The 14,896-nt window shown below is 43.3% G+C and overlaps 4 protein-coding genes across 4 annotated transcripts; 3 read left to right on the top strand and 1 right to left on the bottom strand.

Moving 5' to 3' along the window:
- Positions 1-944: 944 nt before the first annotated feature.
- V865_004784 (6,7-dimethyl-8-ribityllumazine synthase) lies at positions 945-1,899 on the bottom strand (the record flags this gene model as incomplete). Its single annotated transcript, XM_066228560.1, has 3 exons — positions 945-1,021; positions 1,191-1,552; positions 1,682-1,899. The coding sequence occupies 3 exons, from the start codon at positions 1,897-1,899 to the stop codon at positions 945-947; spliced, it is 657 nt and encodes a 218-aa protein (XP_066084657.1).
- Positions 1,900-2,188: 289 nt separating this feature from the next.
- V865_004783 (uncharacterized protein) lies at positions 2,189-7,565 on the top strand (the record flags this gene model as incomplete). The annotated part of the gene is made up of 21 exons (XM_066228559.1): positions 2,189-2,377; positions 2,442-2,612; positions 2,673-2,835; positions 2,959-3,501; positions 3,591-3,725; positions 3,784-3,876; positions 3,931-4,407; positions 4,468-4,906; positions 4,991-5,149; positions 5,221-5,277; positions 5,337-5,500; positions 5,576-5,709; positions 5,782-5,905; positions 5,965-6,062; positions 6,125-6,188; positions 6,256-6,393; positions 6,445-6,569; positions 6,637-6,799; positions 6,877-7,015; positions 7,080-7,201; positions 7,300-7,565. The coding sequence occupies 21 exons, from the start codon at positions 2,189-2,191 to the stop codon at positions 7,563-7,565; spliced, it is 3,963 nt and encodes a 1,320-aa protein (XP_066084656.1).
- Positions 7,566-8,204: 639 nt separating this feature from the next.
- V865_004782 (uncharacterized protein) lies at positions 8,205-9,023 on the top strand (the record flags this gene model as incomplete). Its single annotated transcript, XM_066228558.1, has 4 exons — positions 8,205-8,256; positions 8,324-8,383; positions 8,471-8,662; positions 8,752-9,023. 4 exons carry the CDS (start codon positions 8,205-8,207, stop codon positions 9,021-9,023), a joined length of 576 nt encoding a protein of 191 aa, XP_066084655.1.
- Positions 9,024-9,372: 349 nt separating this feature from the next.
- On the top strand, positions 9,373-10,932 carry V865_004781 (uncharacterized protein; the record flags this gene model as incomplete). The annotated part of the gene is made up of 6 exons (XM_066228557.1): positions 9,373-9,428; positions 9,505-9,563; positions 9,630-9,726; positions 9,817-9,919; positions 10,078-10,422; positions 10,504-10,932. 6 exons carry the CDS (start codon positions 9,373-9,375, stop codon positions 10,930-10,932), a joined length of 1,089 nt encoding a protein of 362 aa, XP_066084654.1.
- Between the last annotated feature and the right edge of the window lie 3,964 nt (positions 10,933-14,896).

Here is a 14,896-nt window from a genome sequence, read left to right as displayed (position 1 = left end):
ACGTTGATGCTGATGCGAGTGTATGGGCGGGTGGGTGGGTATGTATAGACCAGTGTTATATTGAGTTATGGTCGAGGTGTATAGGTATGCAGGTGGTGAAGGTGTTGCTGTCAGTCCAAGTTGAGTGGTCGATAGTAGCAGTAACTTAGTATGGTTTAGGCGCGTCCGAGCTGAAGCTGAATAACAACCACTACGAGTATTACCCAAGTTAACCCCTTACTAAATCCCACTACTTTTCACTTTTGGCGTTTGATCTGGTGACGTGTCGAGATGATTGCTGTGTTCGATGGTGTTGGTGACAAATATGAATTGAAGATCATGAGCAAAAGTATGGTTATATGCTGCTGTTACTCCACTGCTCCTCCGTCGTCTGTGTATGAGAGAGGCTGGTGGTTGTGTGGTGTATGCTGTATGGTGGGTGGTAGGAGTTGACATGTGGGGGAACGATTAAGGGTTAACATCGGACACCCCAGGGTATCAATTCTTTTTTAGGGGTGTCGACTTCAGGGTGAAACGGCTCATTACAAAAAGCTGTTATGGGGATTGGGAGTGTGATTAGAGTGAGTTGTAATGCCGGTTACAAGCATAAAAATGGTCTAACCCTATCCCGGTTTCATTTGGATTAATCGATCCATCCACCAGCAAGGCCCAGAACAACATTGATTCCAAGAGCTGCAATGGCATAAAGAGTCATCTACAGTAGTACATCCATAGCTCTTCTCAATCTGGCAATTGCAGATGGATCGCTGATGTGGTCAATGTATGACACAGACCAAATAGCAAGTCGCTGAAGTACTTGTTTCTATCTCGTATGGAAATAGAAGGCAAACTGTCGCTATCAAAGTATCCTATAGTATCTTATGTCAAGTTCGAATGCATATATATATATGGTTTCTATTCATGTTTTGTGGTTGTTTTACTACTTAATCACTCTACTACTTCAATCAAAGTACACCTTTGGTCCAATCTTTGTTCTGAGCGGCAAGCTCGACAGCTGCCAGACCCCAATCTTCACCATGGTCTGTGAGGAGTATAAGTAGCATAGGTCAGCATCTAGACTAGCAAAAACAAAAAAAAAAAAGGTGGCTTCTTGAAAGAAATAGGAGAGGTGTTTGAATTTCTTTCGTTTCGACGATATGGATGATCAAGAAGCTTGCATGTGTTGAGGGTATCAAAACCGCATGACTTACTATGTCCTTTACCTTTCTCCCCTCTTCCAATCCCAGCTCTCTCAAGTGCTTGATCATCAGTTAAAGCGGTCAACACACCGAAAACGACTGGTGTACCGGTATCCAATTGGATTCGCATCAATCCGTGGGTGACAGCATCGCAGATATACTCGAAGTGCATCGTCGAACCTTTGATCAAGCATCCAATCGAAATGACAGCGTCGAATGGAGTGGTCAATGGACCAGTTGAGGTTGATGATGGTTTTGGTTCGGATGGTTGGGATGAAGTGTTGTTATCGATAAGAGAGAGGAGGTTGGTGGTTGAGGATGCGATCATTGAAGGAGCGGCGTTGGCAGATTGGACTTTACCTGCTTCGATGAGCCTAGTGATAAAAGTATAGCAAATCAGCATTCAAAATGATTCCTCCATTTGGAGTGATGTATGATCACAGTGCTTGATGGATTTAGTCATAACGTTAAAATACCTTGATGACAGGAGAGAAGTTACTCACTGCTTGGTAGCAAAAGGCAACTCGTAACTACCTGGTACACTCTTCACCACGATATTCTCCTCTTTCACGCCTTGCTCTTTCAACTTGTTAATCGTCCCTTCCAAGAGAGCCTTGATGATCGCATCGTTCCATCTGGCGTGAACGATGGCGATTCGGAAGTTCGATCCGTCGTACTTGACGGGAGGAGGTGGAAGACCTTTTATAGTTGGATCGGACATCTTGTGTATTCTCCTTGATGGTGACTGTGACTACAATGTAAAGAAACAGAAGCTGTGTTCAGTCAAGCTTATTGAAGAACATTCGGTCAACTTACTTACTTGAGTGAGCGATGATGACACAACTGATAACGTGGAATGGCGGTCATCGCCGCTCATGGAATATCAGGTGTCAAAATGTTCAGAATTTTGTTGCTCTTGATACTCTCATTGCTCGTTTGAGATGGACATTGGCTTTGACATCTAAGATAGATTCTCGAATAAAGCTTGGAACGATTACCAGACAAGCACGATGAGATCCCTCACACCTTTAGGAGTTCATATCTCATCCCTCGAACAGTTCGGCTCATCAAGTAAAGCTGGGAATATTGTTATCAATCCCGAGGATGGAACGGTGTATGTGACGGTAGAACGATCAAGCGATGATGGTGGTATCGAGATTGATATACTACAAATCTCGACGGATGATCCAGAACCCGATGTGAGGCCAGTCCAACACCTTGCTCAGTTGTGTTTGTATCAGCTGATATCAAATGATGCCTTAGGTTATCGCATCATTCACATCCCCAGTACTCGCACCTTTCCCCAAGCCCGCTCATCAGGGTGAAACGTTAGACCTACATTACTTACCGGACGATAGATCATTGGTGATACTTCTGGCAGGCGGTGATATAGCTACATTAGCTTTAGAAGGTGAAGATGGCGGTGTCGCTCCTGTAAGCTATCGTCATATCGCCATAATCGAATGCAGCTTACTGATAATGTCAATGGGGCAGGTCGAAGTCGTCGGATCGGTGGATAGCGGTATAAAAGCTGCTGCGTGGGCACCGGACGATGAGCAGATCGTACTGGTGACTGGAGAAGATAACTTGGTCTGTATGACGAGACATTTCGATGTTATACATGAGGAACCACTCCGTTCAGATGATTTCGGTGAAGGTGAGTACGAGATTAATCAATATCTGACAAGTCTTCTTCACTATTGGAAAATCCTTCCTGCTCCTCCTCTCTTCGCTTCCTCACCTGTCATGACAATTCAGCTTATATGCACGATTTATCCAGACAAATTCATCAACGTCGGTTGGGGATCTAAGCAAACTCAATTCCACGGATCACTAGGAAAAGCAGCTGCCAAACAACCCATCAACAGCTCTCAATCACTTTCGCATCCTACCGATTCCGGTCTACCATATATAACTTTCCGAGGTGATGCTTCTTATTTCGCTATATCATCGTTAGATCCATATTCAAATGGAGAGTCAGCCCGACGACAAATCAGGATATATTCTCGGGATCCAAATACAGGATTCGTACCTAAATTATCAGCGACTTCTGAAAGTTTACCTGGTCTAGAAGGTAATCTGAGTTGGAGACCTACAGGAAATCTCATATCGACTTTGATAAGATATGGGTATCCCGGTGGAGGTGAGGGTCGAGAGGGTAAATGGGATATAGCGATGTTAGAACGAAATGGGTTGAGACACGGTGGATTCGAATTGAGGGAGGACAAACAAACTTCGCAAGATGGGAAAGTAAAAGGCATGCAGTGGAATAGTGATTCTGAGGTGTTGGCAATTTGGATTGAAAGGAGTGATAAGGATGTTGGTGAGTTTCAATTTAGCTTTATCCGTACACCTCACATGACAGGAGAAGAGAATCGAGTCCAGCTGACAAGTGTGACTGTTGGTTATCAGTCCAACTCTGGTCGATGAAGAATTACCATTACTATCTGAAACAAGAGCTCTTCTCCCATGATTCTACTTCGTCGAGATTCAAAGGGTTCAAGTGGCATCCGGAAGACCCATTATCGATCTACTTGTATGGAGAGAGTGAGTCGAGCGGATCTTCTACCTGCTCGATATACACTAATCATCAACATTTTTGTAGACTTTGTTCAAGCCAGAACGTTCGTTTGGGATACATATACTGCCAGATTGCCTATGCCACATGATACTGCATCCGTTGCGGTGGTGGATGGTCGTAAGTGTTTTCTTGTAATTTTGTAGGCCGTATACGCTAACCTAGGTCATGTAGAGAAACTACTTATAACACCTTTCAGAACTCAAAATACTCCTCCCCCGATGTCCTCATATCACCTTGACCTACCGTCCGTACCAGTCCATGTTACTCTATCAGATACGACCGATTCTTTGGCTGTTCTGTTCTCCGATGGTTTAGTACAAGTCTGGGATCTCAATACTAGATTACCCGATCCTAAGTCCGGGAGTAGACTAAGAGGTGGAGGAAAAGTCGCTGAACCCAAATTACGATACTCCACAGACCTGCAGGCAGAAGGCAAGAGACTGGTCAAGCAGCTCGCTTTCGGACCTAATGGCAAAGTCGCTGTACTCTCTTGGACTGAGAAAGAGGGTTCGATAGGTTGTCAAGTAAATGTGGTGGACGAAAAGGAAGAGACTGAAGTTGAGAATCTGGAAGGAGACATCGAAAGATTACTTTGGACTGGAGAAGGAGAATTGCTCGTATTAACTGCTGAAGGTCAATTGACTAGTGGTATGTCCAATTCTAGTATACATGTTTTTTCCTGCTCCCATGTTGATATAGTATGTGTAGTAGCCAGCGATCATCCCATAGATATCACTCTCGGACCTCATCCAACCGCTTTATCCTACTCGTCATCATCGGATCTCATCTTCGCCCTTTCACCAAATTCAAAATTACATCTCGCTGCTCTATCACCTTCTTCACCCATTTCCACACCAATCGCATCAAACGTGAATTCTTACACCCTTACACCCGATTTCCTCATTTACACTACTACTTCTCAAACATCCCATTACGCCCCGTTACCTACGTTGAAACGCTTGGCACATGGCGATGACCTATTACCACATGAGATGGTATGGGATGAAAGAAGGGTGGAAAGAGGGTCATTGATTGTTACTGCATGTGAAAGTTCGATGAGTTTGGTATTGCAGATGCCTAGAGGTAATTTGGAGACTGTTTATCCTAGAGCTTTGGTTTTGGCTGTGGTCAAACAGGACGTTTTGTGGTGAGTGTCAATAGCTACTTCGCTTCACATTCTACGGGCATTTTTCGCTGACGACTGATTGGGATGATGATGATGGTGCTTCAGGGGTAACTATCGAAATGCTTTCTTGCAATGTCGTAAACACCGATTAGACCTAAACGTACTATATGATCTTGACCCCGCTCAATTCATGAAGAATCTGAAAGATTTCGTTGAACAAGTACCCGAAGTTGATTATTTGAATTTATTCGTATCTTCACTCAAGTCAGTGATCCTATTCGCTATTTCTGCCTTCTGCCTGGATCGCGTTTTGCTAACATCGTATACTGGGATAGTTCCGCTGATTCTGCAAGAATATTGTATGGCGATCATAGTAAAGATCCTTCTTCCTCGTGAGCTGCCCCATCATGACGTTCAAGTCGGCAAAAGATAGCTGACGAAGGTACGAAAGATCATCTAAACCCATCGACAAAGTCAACTCGTTATGCGATTCCCTTCGATCGATCCTCGAACAAAAGGGTGTAGAACAATATGTCGAAACTATCTTGACCACACACGTGTGCAAGCAACCTGCAGATTACGAATCGGGATTGAAAGTGCTTTTGACGCTGCAGGGTGAGTCAGCTACTCATCCATATGTCACACAGAGAGAGTCAAAGCTGATTACTGTTTGTTTGTTTATCTTTGTAGCCGACCACCCTGAGGTCGTCGAAGACGCTATCAAGTACATCATCTTCCTTTCTGATGTGAACAGGCTGTATGACGTTGCTCTGGGAATGTACAACTTCCAATTAGTCTTAATGATCGCTCAATATTCTCAGAAAGTAAGTCAACTCAACTTGTATTCTCCTTAATGCCAAGAGCTATTTAGCTGATATGTTGCATATACTTTATAGGATCCTAAGGAATATTTACCTTTCTTACGTGAATTACGTGCATTGGATAAATGGGATCAAAGATTCATGATAGATGATCATCTGGCAAGGAGAGAAAGTGCATTGAGAAATCTCAAACAGTGTGGTGAGTTCCCTTCTATCCAATGGCATAGAATGTGTTCAATACTTACTTGTTTGTAACAGGTCCGGAACGATTCGAAGAAGCTTCTTCTTATCTGTCGCGATACGAGCTATATGACGAAGCGTTTGTGTTGTATGCCGATGAACCTGAACATCTCCAAGTGAGTTCTGAAGCCAACTCGTGGCAAGTATGTATGAAGCTGATTCGATATCGTGTGTGTAGGTGATACACGATCTGTATGGTGATTATCTATACGATAGAAGAGAATTTACCGATGCTGCTATATGTAAGCTATCTTCCCCCTCTCGTGGTCTGAGTGATGGAAGCGCAAGCTAATTGAGAACCATTTCTAGCATACATCCTCGCCAAGAAAGAGGACAAAGCCATGAAGGCTTATGAGAAAGCCCATGCTTGGAGGGAGCTGTTCACTTTGGCTAAGAAGTTGGGAGTATCGAAAGATGATACGATTCAGATATGCGAAAGAGTTACTGGTGAGCTAACATGATCACTATCACGAGGAATCTAGCTGACATGTTCGGTAGATCATCTGTCATCTCGGGGAAGACATTTGGAAGCTTCGCAGGTGTTTATCGAACATGCTTCGGATGTTGATAGCGCTGTGGATGTCTTGTGTAGAGGAACAGAGTTTAGTGAGGCTTATAGATTGGTAAGTGCAGTCCCTCCTCTCACGTATCATTCATAGCCCACGACGGTATACTAACCTATATCTGCAGACCTCCCTTCACGACCGATCGGATTTGATTGAATCGATGATTCATCCCGGACTTGAAGAAGCGCACGAAGCTCTGATGGAAACGTTTGAAGAGATGGAGGGTCAATTGGATAAGGAAGTCAATAGGTTGAAAGTCTTGAGGAAGATAAGAGAGAATGATCCTGGTGAGTTCTTCCGTCAACCAAAAGATAGTAAAGAGTTATGATACTGATCTTAATCAATTGCGTTGGGTGAACTATAGAATCATTCTTCATTGTCGATACTGAACCTGCTATCGAAGGTGTAGACGTAGCTACCAATGCTACTACAGCTGTCACTGGATTCACAAGATACACTGTGGCTCCTACGACTGTTTTCTCACAGACTACCAAGATGACTGGGTGAGTCAAAAATACGCACTTGGGGAGAGATAAAGCTGATGAATGGTCATTCTTCGTAAAATAGACAAACTGCGAAATCCAAGAAAAGCAGAAAGAGAGCTACTGGTCGTAAAGGCACAGTGGACGAGTACGAGTATCTGGTAGCTAGTATTGGTAGATTGGTGGTTAGGGTTGATGATAAGAGCAGTGAGTCTGACTTCGCCCTTCTAACCTGACTTCATCTACCCAACTAATGTCTGGCAGAGTGAAAGCGCAAAGCTAATATACCATATAATCTATAACAGACGAAGCTACCTCCCTTCTCCGACACCTGCGTCTAGCCACCCCAGATCATTTCGAGCTCTCTAAATCACTGCAAACTACCATTATGGCGTTCCGGGAGAAGTTGAACCAGTCGATAGAATTCGCTTGGGAAGGTAGAGAAGATATATTGAAAGAGGTTGTAGAATCTGGAGGAGCAGGGTTGGAAGAAGGTCTGGATAAGAGCTTGGCTTTGGTAAGACCCGTCGTAGGGGGTTGGAAAGGTCTGGGTATGTTAGTTGGACAATAGAGGTTTCTTGGATTGCCATTCTCATGTGTATCACATGTATCAATGATCTTGATATATGTCTGCACTGTTTCTTTCCGTTGACAGGAGCCGGAAAGTGACCGTGACGTGCATTGTATTCGGAAGACCTGGGTGCCATCCGAGAAAATTCTGTTTCTAACATTTGTCTTTCTTTCATGCCTTTCCTTCACGAGGTCTTCGACATGTTCTTTGCTCGGATTAGACGCATATGAGCCGCTGTTCGAGACATACAGTAGATGATTTTGAAACGGGATGTAAACGTGCTTTAGATTCAGGTTAGGGCCCGACAGTACAATAGAGTTTAACGACTTGAAGAGATTTGTCAAAGGAGTGATGGTATATATCTGTGTTTGCACATGTAATTGAATTTGATGGTTTGATCATCATTATCGAACTCTGAATGACTGTATTGAGCCAAAAATGGTTTTCCGATCATTGAGTCTGTGTGGTATGATATAGTGACTTATCCGAACAAAGGCAATCGTGTAAAGTATACTGTGCTGTAAATTATCTCGATTTGTGCATAAATTCCGAAAAGAGAAGAAACAAACTCATTTACCGACAAGAAGTAGAAGCAATACAAAATTCAGATACCGATTGATCTGACGAACAGAAATTCAGATGTCATCTACATTCAGTAGCAGGTTCTCTTCGTTCGCTCGATCTTCTTCATGTGAGTGGCAGCAATTCAATACGCCATCTGACTTGAGCTGACGGATATGTGTGCATCTGTAATTCAGTTAGCTCGAATCTAGGTCGAAGTAAATCCTGGACTTCCGGGGGTCAATCTACTTCTGGAAGTAAGTATACAATTCCCTATATCACTGTGTTCCGGGAGACATGCCCATCTCGAATGATTGTTTGTTCATTACTGTACTCTGCTATAGCCGCGCGGACAGGAAGCAATAACTCGTATTTCCATCACCGATCCAAAGCTAAGAAAGATGTCGATAAGAAGACGCTGGACACGTTGTACTACCTCAAATCCGTAGGGGACGAATATGAAAGTGCACTGTCAATTGAGAATCATGGGCGTTGGGGGTTCTTATCATCTAATAAGACTGATCAATCTCCTCGAGGTAAGTTCTATCACATGAAAGTCTCGCAATGGGCAATTGATTGAATACTGACTGATATACCTTGACGCTATACCGTATTGTATGTACAGTCGTCTGTCCTGGATTAATAAGATCGAATTCAAGTATATCACAATCGTCCGTATCATCATGCGGATTAGAATCTAATATCAGCGAGAAATGGATTTACAAGTCCATGCGACGTCGGTCCAGCAATAGATGGAATTTTGAACCTCGCCTAGTTCTCATTGGTGAAGGTAGTGTCGATATCGATATCGATCAATCTTCAATGTGGGATCACCGGGAGGAGGTGGAGGAAGATTACGGTTCTGAGAGGGAATCGGAGTTACCAGTCGAGCAGTAGTGCCACATGCTGTGATTCTCTCCCCAAACAAAGGGCCAATCCGTGATAACCCACCCTAATGAGGAGTTACATGCTACCAACCCTGCATAGACTCTCAATGCTACAACCATGTATAGGATCAGCCATTGAATAGCATCCCATATCCCGTCAGTCCGAGCTTTAGATTAGCCACTTGAATTCTGATGGTTGGATCCTTTTGCCACGTTACTGACAGGGCACGATGTACGCGTCTTTTTTTGCAACTGATTCAAAAACCCATTCCACCACACCTTCCTTTACCTTGATCTCTCAGCCAGTTGGAACTGTATCGTTGAAAAGACCATATAGCAAGCTGCACAAGGATAATACTATGCGACCTATAGCTTGCCTGCTGGCCGTACTGGCCTGTATCGCCTGTGTCTTCGCGTAAGTTCTGGTCTATCACCTTGCCCTTGGTCTTGGTCTGGGCAGTAAGGCTGATCTTGTGATCTGTATTGCGTAGATGGACAAAAGAGGATTATGAGATATTCGATCTGGTCAGTGCGCTCGAAGCTGCTGAGGGTGAGTATGATTTGTTTCTTGATAGTATTGGGGTTATGGTCGACTTATTTGACGGTATTTGTATAGGCAAAGGAATAGATTTCTACAAACATGTTGGAGTAGATCCATCAGCTTCGACAGCTGAGATCAACAAGGCATACAGGAAGAAATCGTTAGAACTACAGTAAGTTCACTTTCCCTCCCCACTTCCACCTTCGGGTGGCGCGGTGTGTACGATATACTGACTGGATCGATTCGTATTGGTTTTGAACAGTCCCGATAAAAATCCCGGGGTGAAGAATATACAAGAACGATTTGCGAGACTGGGTGTGATTGCTCAGATACTTAGATCACCAGAGGGAAGGGAGAGGTATAATGTAAGTTATCAACTCAAGTGGACTTGGGAGCTACCGGTATCATCATTCCCCAATGCTGTAGAGCATTGATAATATCATTCTCTCCCAATACCTTGCCTCATGCTATCGTCGTCTGCCGCGTGACGCGATCGCGATCAAGCTGACCCACTCTGTTTTAGTTCTTCTACAAGAATGGTGTTCCCAAATGGCGTGGAACAGGCTACTACTACTCCCGTTACCGACCAACTTTATCCCACACGCTCCTTTTCCTGGTACTCCTCACATCAGCATTCCACTATCTAGTGTTAAACTTGAACTACAGGAAACATCAAAGGAGGATTGACTATTTCCAGAATGCTGCGAGAAGCTCTGCGGGGGTGCTAGGTGTGAGCTCCGGTCAGAATGGCGAGAAGGTCACCGTACCCGTCCAAGGTAGACGGAGGAAGGTCAGGGTACCGATGGTCGAAGGGAGTGATCAAGGTGGTACTTTGGAGTTGGTGGTCGTAGGCAATGATGTTTTCATCGTGAGTCGATAATACCGTTCCCACCGTCGCTATCTCTTCTGCTCAGACGTCGCTGATCTCACACATACGTTGATGTTATAGCCTCACGGAGACGGTACCCTTGAGCCTATCGCAGGCCTTGCTCATGCCCCATCTCTTAGCCAAACATGGTTCCTATCCCTCTTTTCCTCTCTATACTCGAAAGGTCTCGCCAAACTTCCTCCCTCAATTCAAGATTCAGTACCTCCTTTCCTACGACCCAGCGATTCCACTCAGGAAGCAGACTTAATATTGGACGAAGAAGAAGTAGAGGAGGATGATGGATCTACTATTGATACGCCTACACCGGTCAACAGAGCACAGAGAAGACACCAAAATAAGAAATCCAAAACTCCCAGTGCCAATGCGACACCTAAAGATTCTCCAGCTACGACCGAGTTAGAATCTGGCGATGAAGGCGGCCAGAAGAAGAGGCTGGTCGGTGGGAAAGCCGGTGCGGCCAGGAGGAGGAAGATGGGATTGAAGAAGTAAATTCCAGTACTGCACGATACGACATGGGAGAATATTTTTGCATGCTTTGTGGTATTGCGTATATAACAATGATTGAATGTCATGATAGACCCGCAGAGTCGTATACACCTAATGATGATTTCTCGGAAAGTTAGACTCAACCTGAGATGGAGACATGGAGACTTATTTTTCTACTCACATACGCGCCTGAGGCCTGTTGGCCATCATCATTGCGGACTGCCACTGGCGAGAATTCATTCATCCATCATAACGTTGTTGAAGGTATGTAGTTTACAATTATGATCATAATCGTCATCATCACTATCGTTCCCAACTCCACCAAACGATTGCACCGTGAATTTACGTACTTTGGCACGTAAATTTACGTGTATGAATTCCTGATTGGACAAAAACCTACTTGGTTGCCGAAAAGAGATCTGCAGGATCGTCATATACGTATGCGTATACGTATACGTATACAGCTCAGTAGATGGGACGTGTCTGCTTTTCTGCTTTCAGATATGGCGTTTTATATGTTTTAGGAGATCTTCATTGAGGACAATGGCCGATTCGTTATGGTATACTGGTTGGACCTTCGGTCAACCGAAACCCATACCAATCGAGTACATACGTAGCGGGGAGAGCGGGATTGAGTATACCCCCTAATCTTCGTTGGGTCAGATCTCATCGTTCCAGCGGCTACGACGGCACTTCCCACCATCGTGAATGAGTCCGGTCAAATAGGCTCTGACTTGTCTCTGAAGTCTATGGATTGTTCGGTGAAATGTCTCTGAATCGATTGTTCTTCCGCAGCATGTGTACAGTAGTACTACCAGTACATCAGTACTGCAGTAGTGTTGTGGGAATGCATCTGGTAGGTATGTATGATGACGCCACCACCACCTAATTGTGAGGGGCGTTTAGGATGAAAACAGGGGCGGCAGCAATTATTCTTCCGAGCTCAGACCTCACCCGTCGGAGACGGAAAAACCGGAAGAAATAAACAAATGGAACCGATGTGCCTTTGTTTATTACCACATTTATTAATATCCGATTATCCCTTCTGATCACCGTCATCTTCTCTTTCTTCAAGATCACCTCGAGCACGGTGATGTGAGACAAATCGTGTTTGAGACATTCAAAGACAAAGACAGAGACAAAGACATACCCACCCCAGTTTCTGCGGTATTCCGCTGCTATTTGATACTTTGATACTCTATCACATACTGTCGTACTGCATAGATTTTGGCTTCGAGGACGGTGAACATTTACGTGATTTCCACCTGGGTCATGATTCACGATCGGTGCAGAAGATTATACGAAAGTGCTGCTCTCCCTGGTCTGCCCCTTTGCTTGAAAGGGTTTCAGCACCGGTAGTACGATATATGCATATGCTGAGAACCAAGGCTGTAAGATGTACTGGACATGTCTCGGATGAACAGTTTGGCTTGTTAGCGCCGCTCAACTCTGTGTTCTTTCTTCCTCCAGATGGGCGGCTGCTGGAGGTGAATGCATGATGCAACTTTGTTCGGACATTCCTCTTGACGTAACCACATGGTGTAATGTCTCATATCATTGATACCTACATCACGAGTAGTTACAATTAAAGTGGAAAAAAGGGATACCCTCGATGTAGGTTTTTCTAACTCACCGAGTAAACCAGAATCAATCAAATCATCTGTGATCTTTCTTGTGCATATTTACTTCATCATCTTCATCATCAATCAATCGTCAATCACAGTATCCTTCAACATCATTGTCTCGTCTCGTCTCAATAATCACCACATTCACACGATCATTCGCAGTTCAAGGGGTATCAAAGATACCTGAAGATCCCGGAATATAAATTTAGGATTTTAAACGTAAAAAAAAGCTTCCCCCAGGAACTACGCTAGTGCTTAGCTTGGGTTTTTGGTTTCTTTCCTCTTCCTTTGGTAACTACCTACGGTATCTCCGACTACTGGCTTTTCCTGCAGACAGTACATACCTACTGTACAGATAGCACAGGTGTCCAGGTGTCGGTCTCGGTGTTTGATTTGGATACATATCAGCAAGAAAAAGGGTGAAGAAAAAGTGAAAAAAGTCAATTCAGTCGTTTCAGTTTCAATCTTTGAAATCCTCCGGAAAGTCACCATATCGATAAAGAAAAAAAGGCAAGATAAAATTCAAATCACATTCGAATTCGAAACTTAGATCAACAATTTGACATTATATTGTATCAATATCGAAACAAGTTTCATCTTCAAGATACTGTACCAACTCCATCTTAGTTGGTGTCTACTTCAAAACCTTATCAACGATCAAGATCTACCTTGACAACAGCTAAACTAAGAAGACGCAGCTTGATCATACGCGTTTGGCTTCTTGTATCAAGTATAAGCTAAAGATAAAATTAAATTACGAACCGAATATCAAATATCAATACGAAACGAATAAGAAGATAGCGATTGTCTTTCTCTGTTGTTCTATACCTCCATTCGTTGGCTTTCGCCATGTAAGTTTGGAATTCTTTTTTCCTTATAATCCGATTTGTGTGATCCGAAAGGCGGTGTTGCACATCACCGTCACCATCACCATCACCATCACCATCATGATGGCATAATGAAACGTAGGCTAATCAATAGGAATATCCTTTTTACTTCCTTTTCCTTGGCTGCTGCGATATAATGCGAAAATACAATAATACGATATGACCGAACGCCATTCCTTTCGATCATGGATCGCGATCTTACCTGGTGATGGTCTTTCTTGGTGTTTGACAATGCTATGCTTTCTGCCCCATCCTACTTCTACGAATGATGGGATCGTCGGGACCACCCGGTCTTCTCATTTTGGTCTGGATCTGGACTTTTGGAACCTCCGATGGGATGGATCTATGCGTCTTTCACGGACTTGCTCTTGCTCCTGCGCTTGCGCTTCACTTAATGAAAATGTTCCTTGGTGACTTGACACACATACACAAACATAAAACACATCGCACCGACCTATTGGAAATCCCTTCAAACGGACTCCTTCGCTCCTTCCTTTTGCCACTAAAATAACTCTAAATCGGGTCCATATGATACTTCCACATGATGGACTGGACGATTCCCTCTCGCTCACGTCGCTGCCGAATCCCCTACCTTTCATTTGGATCTTTCCTGGGACGTTTGATGAACTTTCTTCGCCTTCGTACCTCGTGCACCGCACGTCAAAACACTAACTTGTACGATCGATCACTTGTTCTGTTATCAACGGTGTCCGATTACCGGATCTATGATCTACATATAATGGATGAAATTTCTTCTTCTTCTTCTTCTCTTCTCTTTTCGCCACCTGCCCAACAACAACATAATAATAATAATCTATCGTCCTCATACATTGCTTGGATTTTGTCTCTCGAATTGAATTCTCATTACCTTTATAATCACAACATACTTTAGAACACCACTCCTTTCATTATAATACCATTCTTTTACCTCCTTTAATAATCATAATTACCTCTTCAGCTGCTCGCATCTGTGCCCAACATACATCTATCTATAATACCGATAACAACAATTATTTTGATCATTCCTTTGTTCTTACCTACCGTTCCGTTAATAATCTACAATAATCTTTATTTTATATCCGTTTAATTATAATTCAAGTCCGACGACCCACTCAAAAACAAATTTTCGTAGAGCGATCAAACAAGACCAAGACTAACATCAGTAACAAAGAACATTTAATCAAATACATTCGTTTCCACAAACACCTTTATCTTACATACGATCAAACAAAACAAAGGATCAATATATATACAAGTACAAGGAAATCGATTATAATACACCTTAAAAACAACAACCAAACCGTCGAATGGTAATAACAAACAAACACACAACTTATCTGTATAGTCCACAATTTTATTTAATTAATTGAAACATTCAAATCGATCAATCACAGTAATCAGCACCATACTCTTCATAATAATATAATACACCAGCAGCCGCATCGTTCACTACAA

The sequence above is a fragment of the Kwoniella europaea genome, chromosome 1, assembly GCF_036810445.1.
Source record: "Kwoniella europaea PYCC6329 chromosome 1, complete sequence".
NCBI lineage: Eukaryota > Fungi > Basidiomycota > Tremellomycetes > Tremellales > Cryptococcaceae > Kwoniella > Kwoniella europaea.
This window is presented reverse-complemented; position numbering and strand designations above follow the sequence as displayed.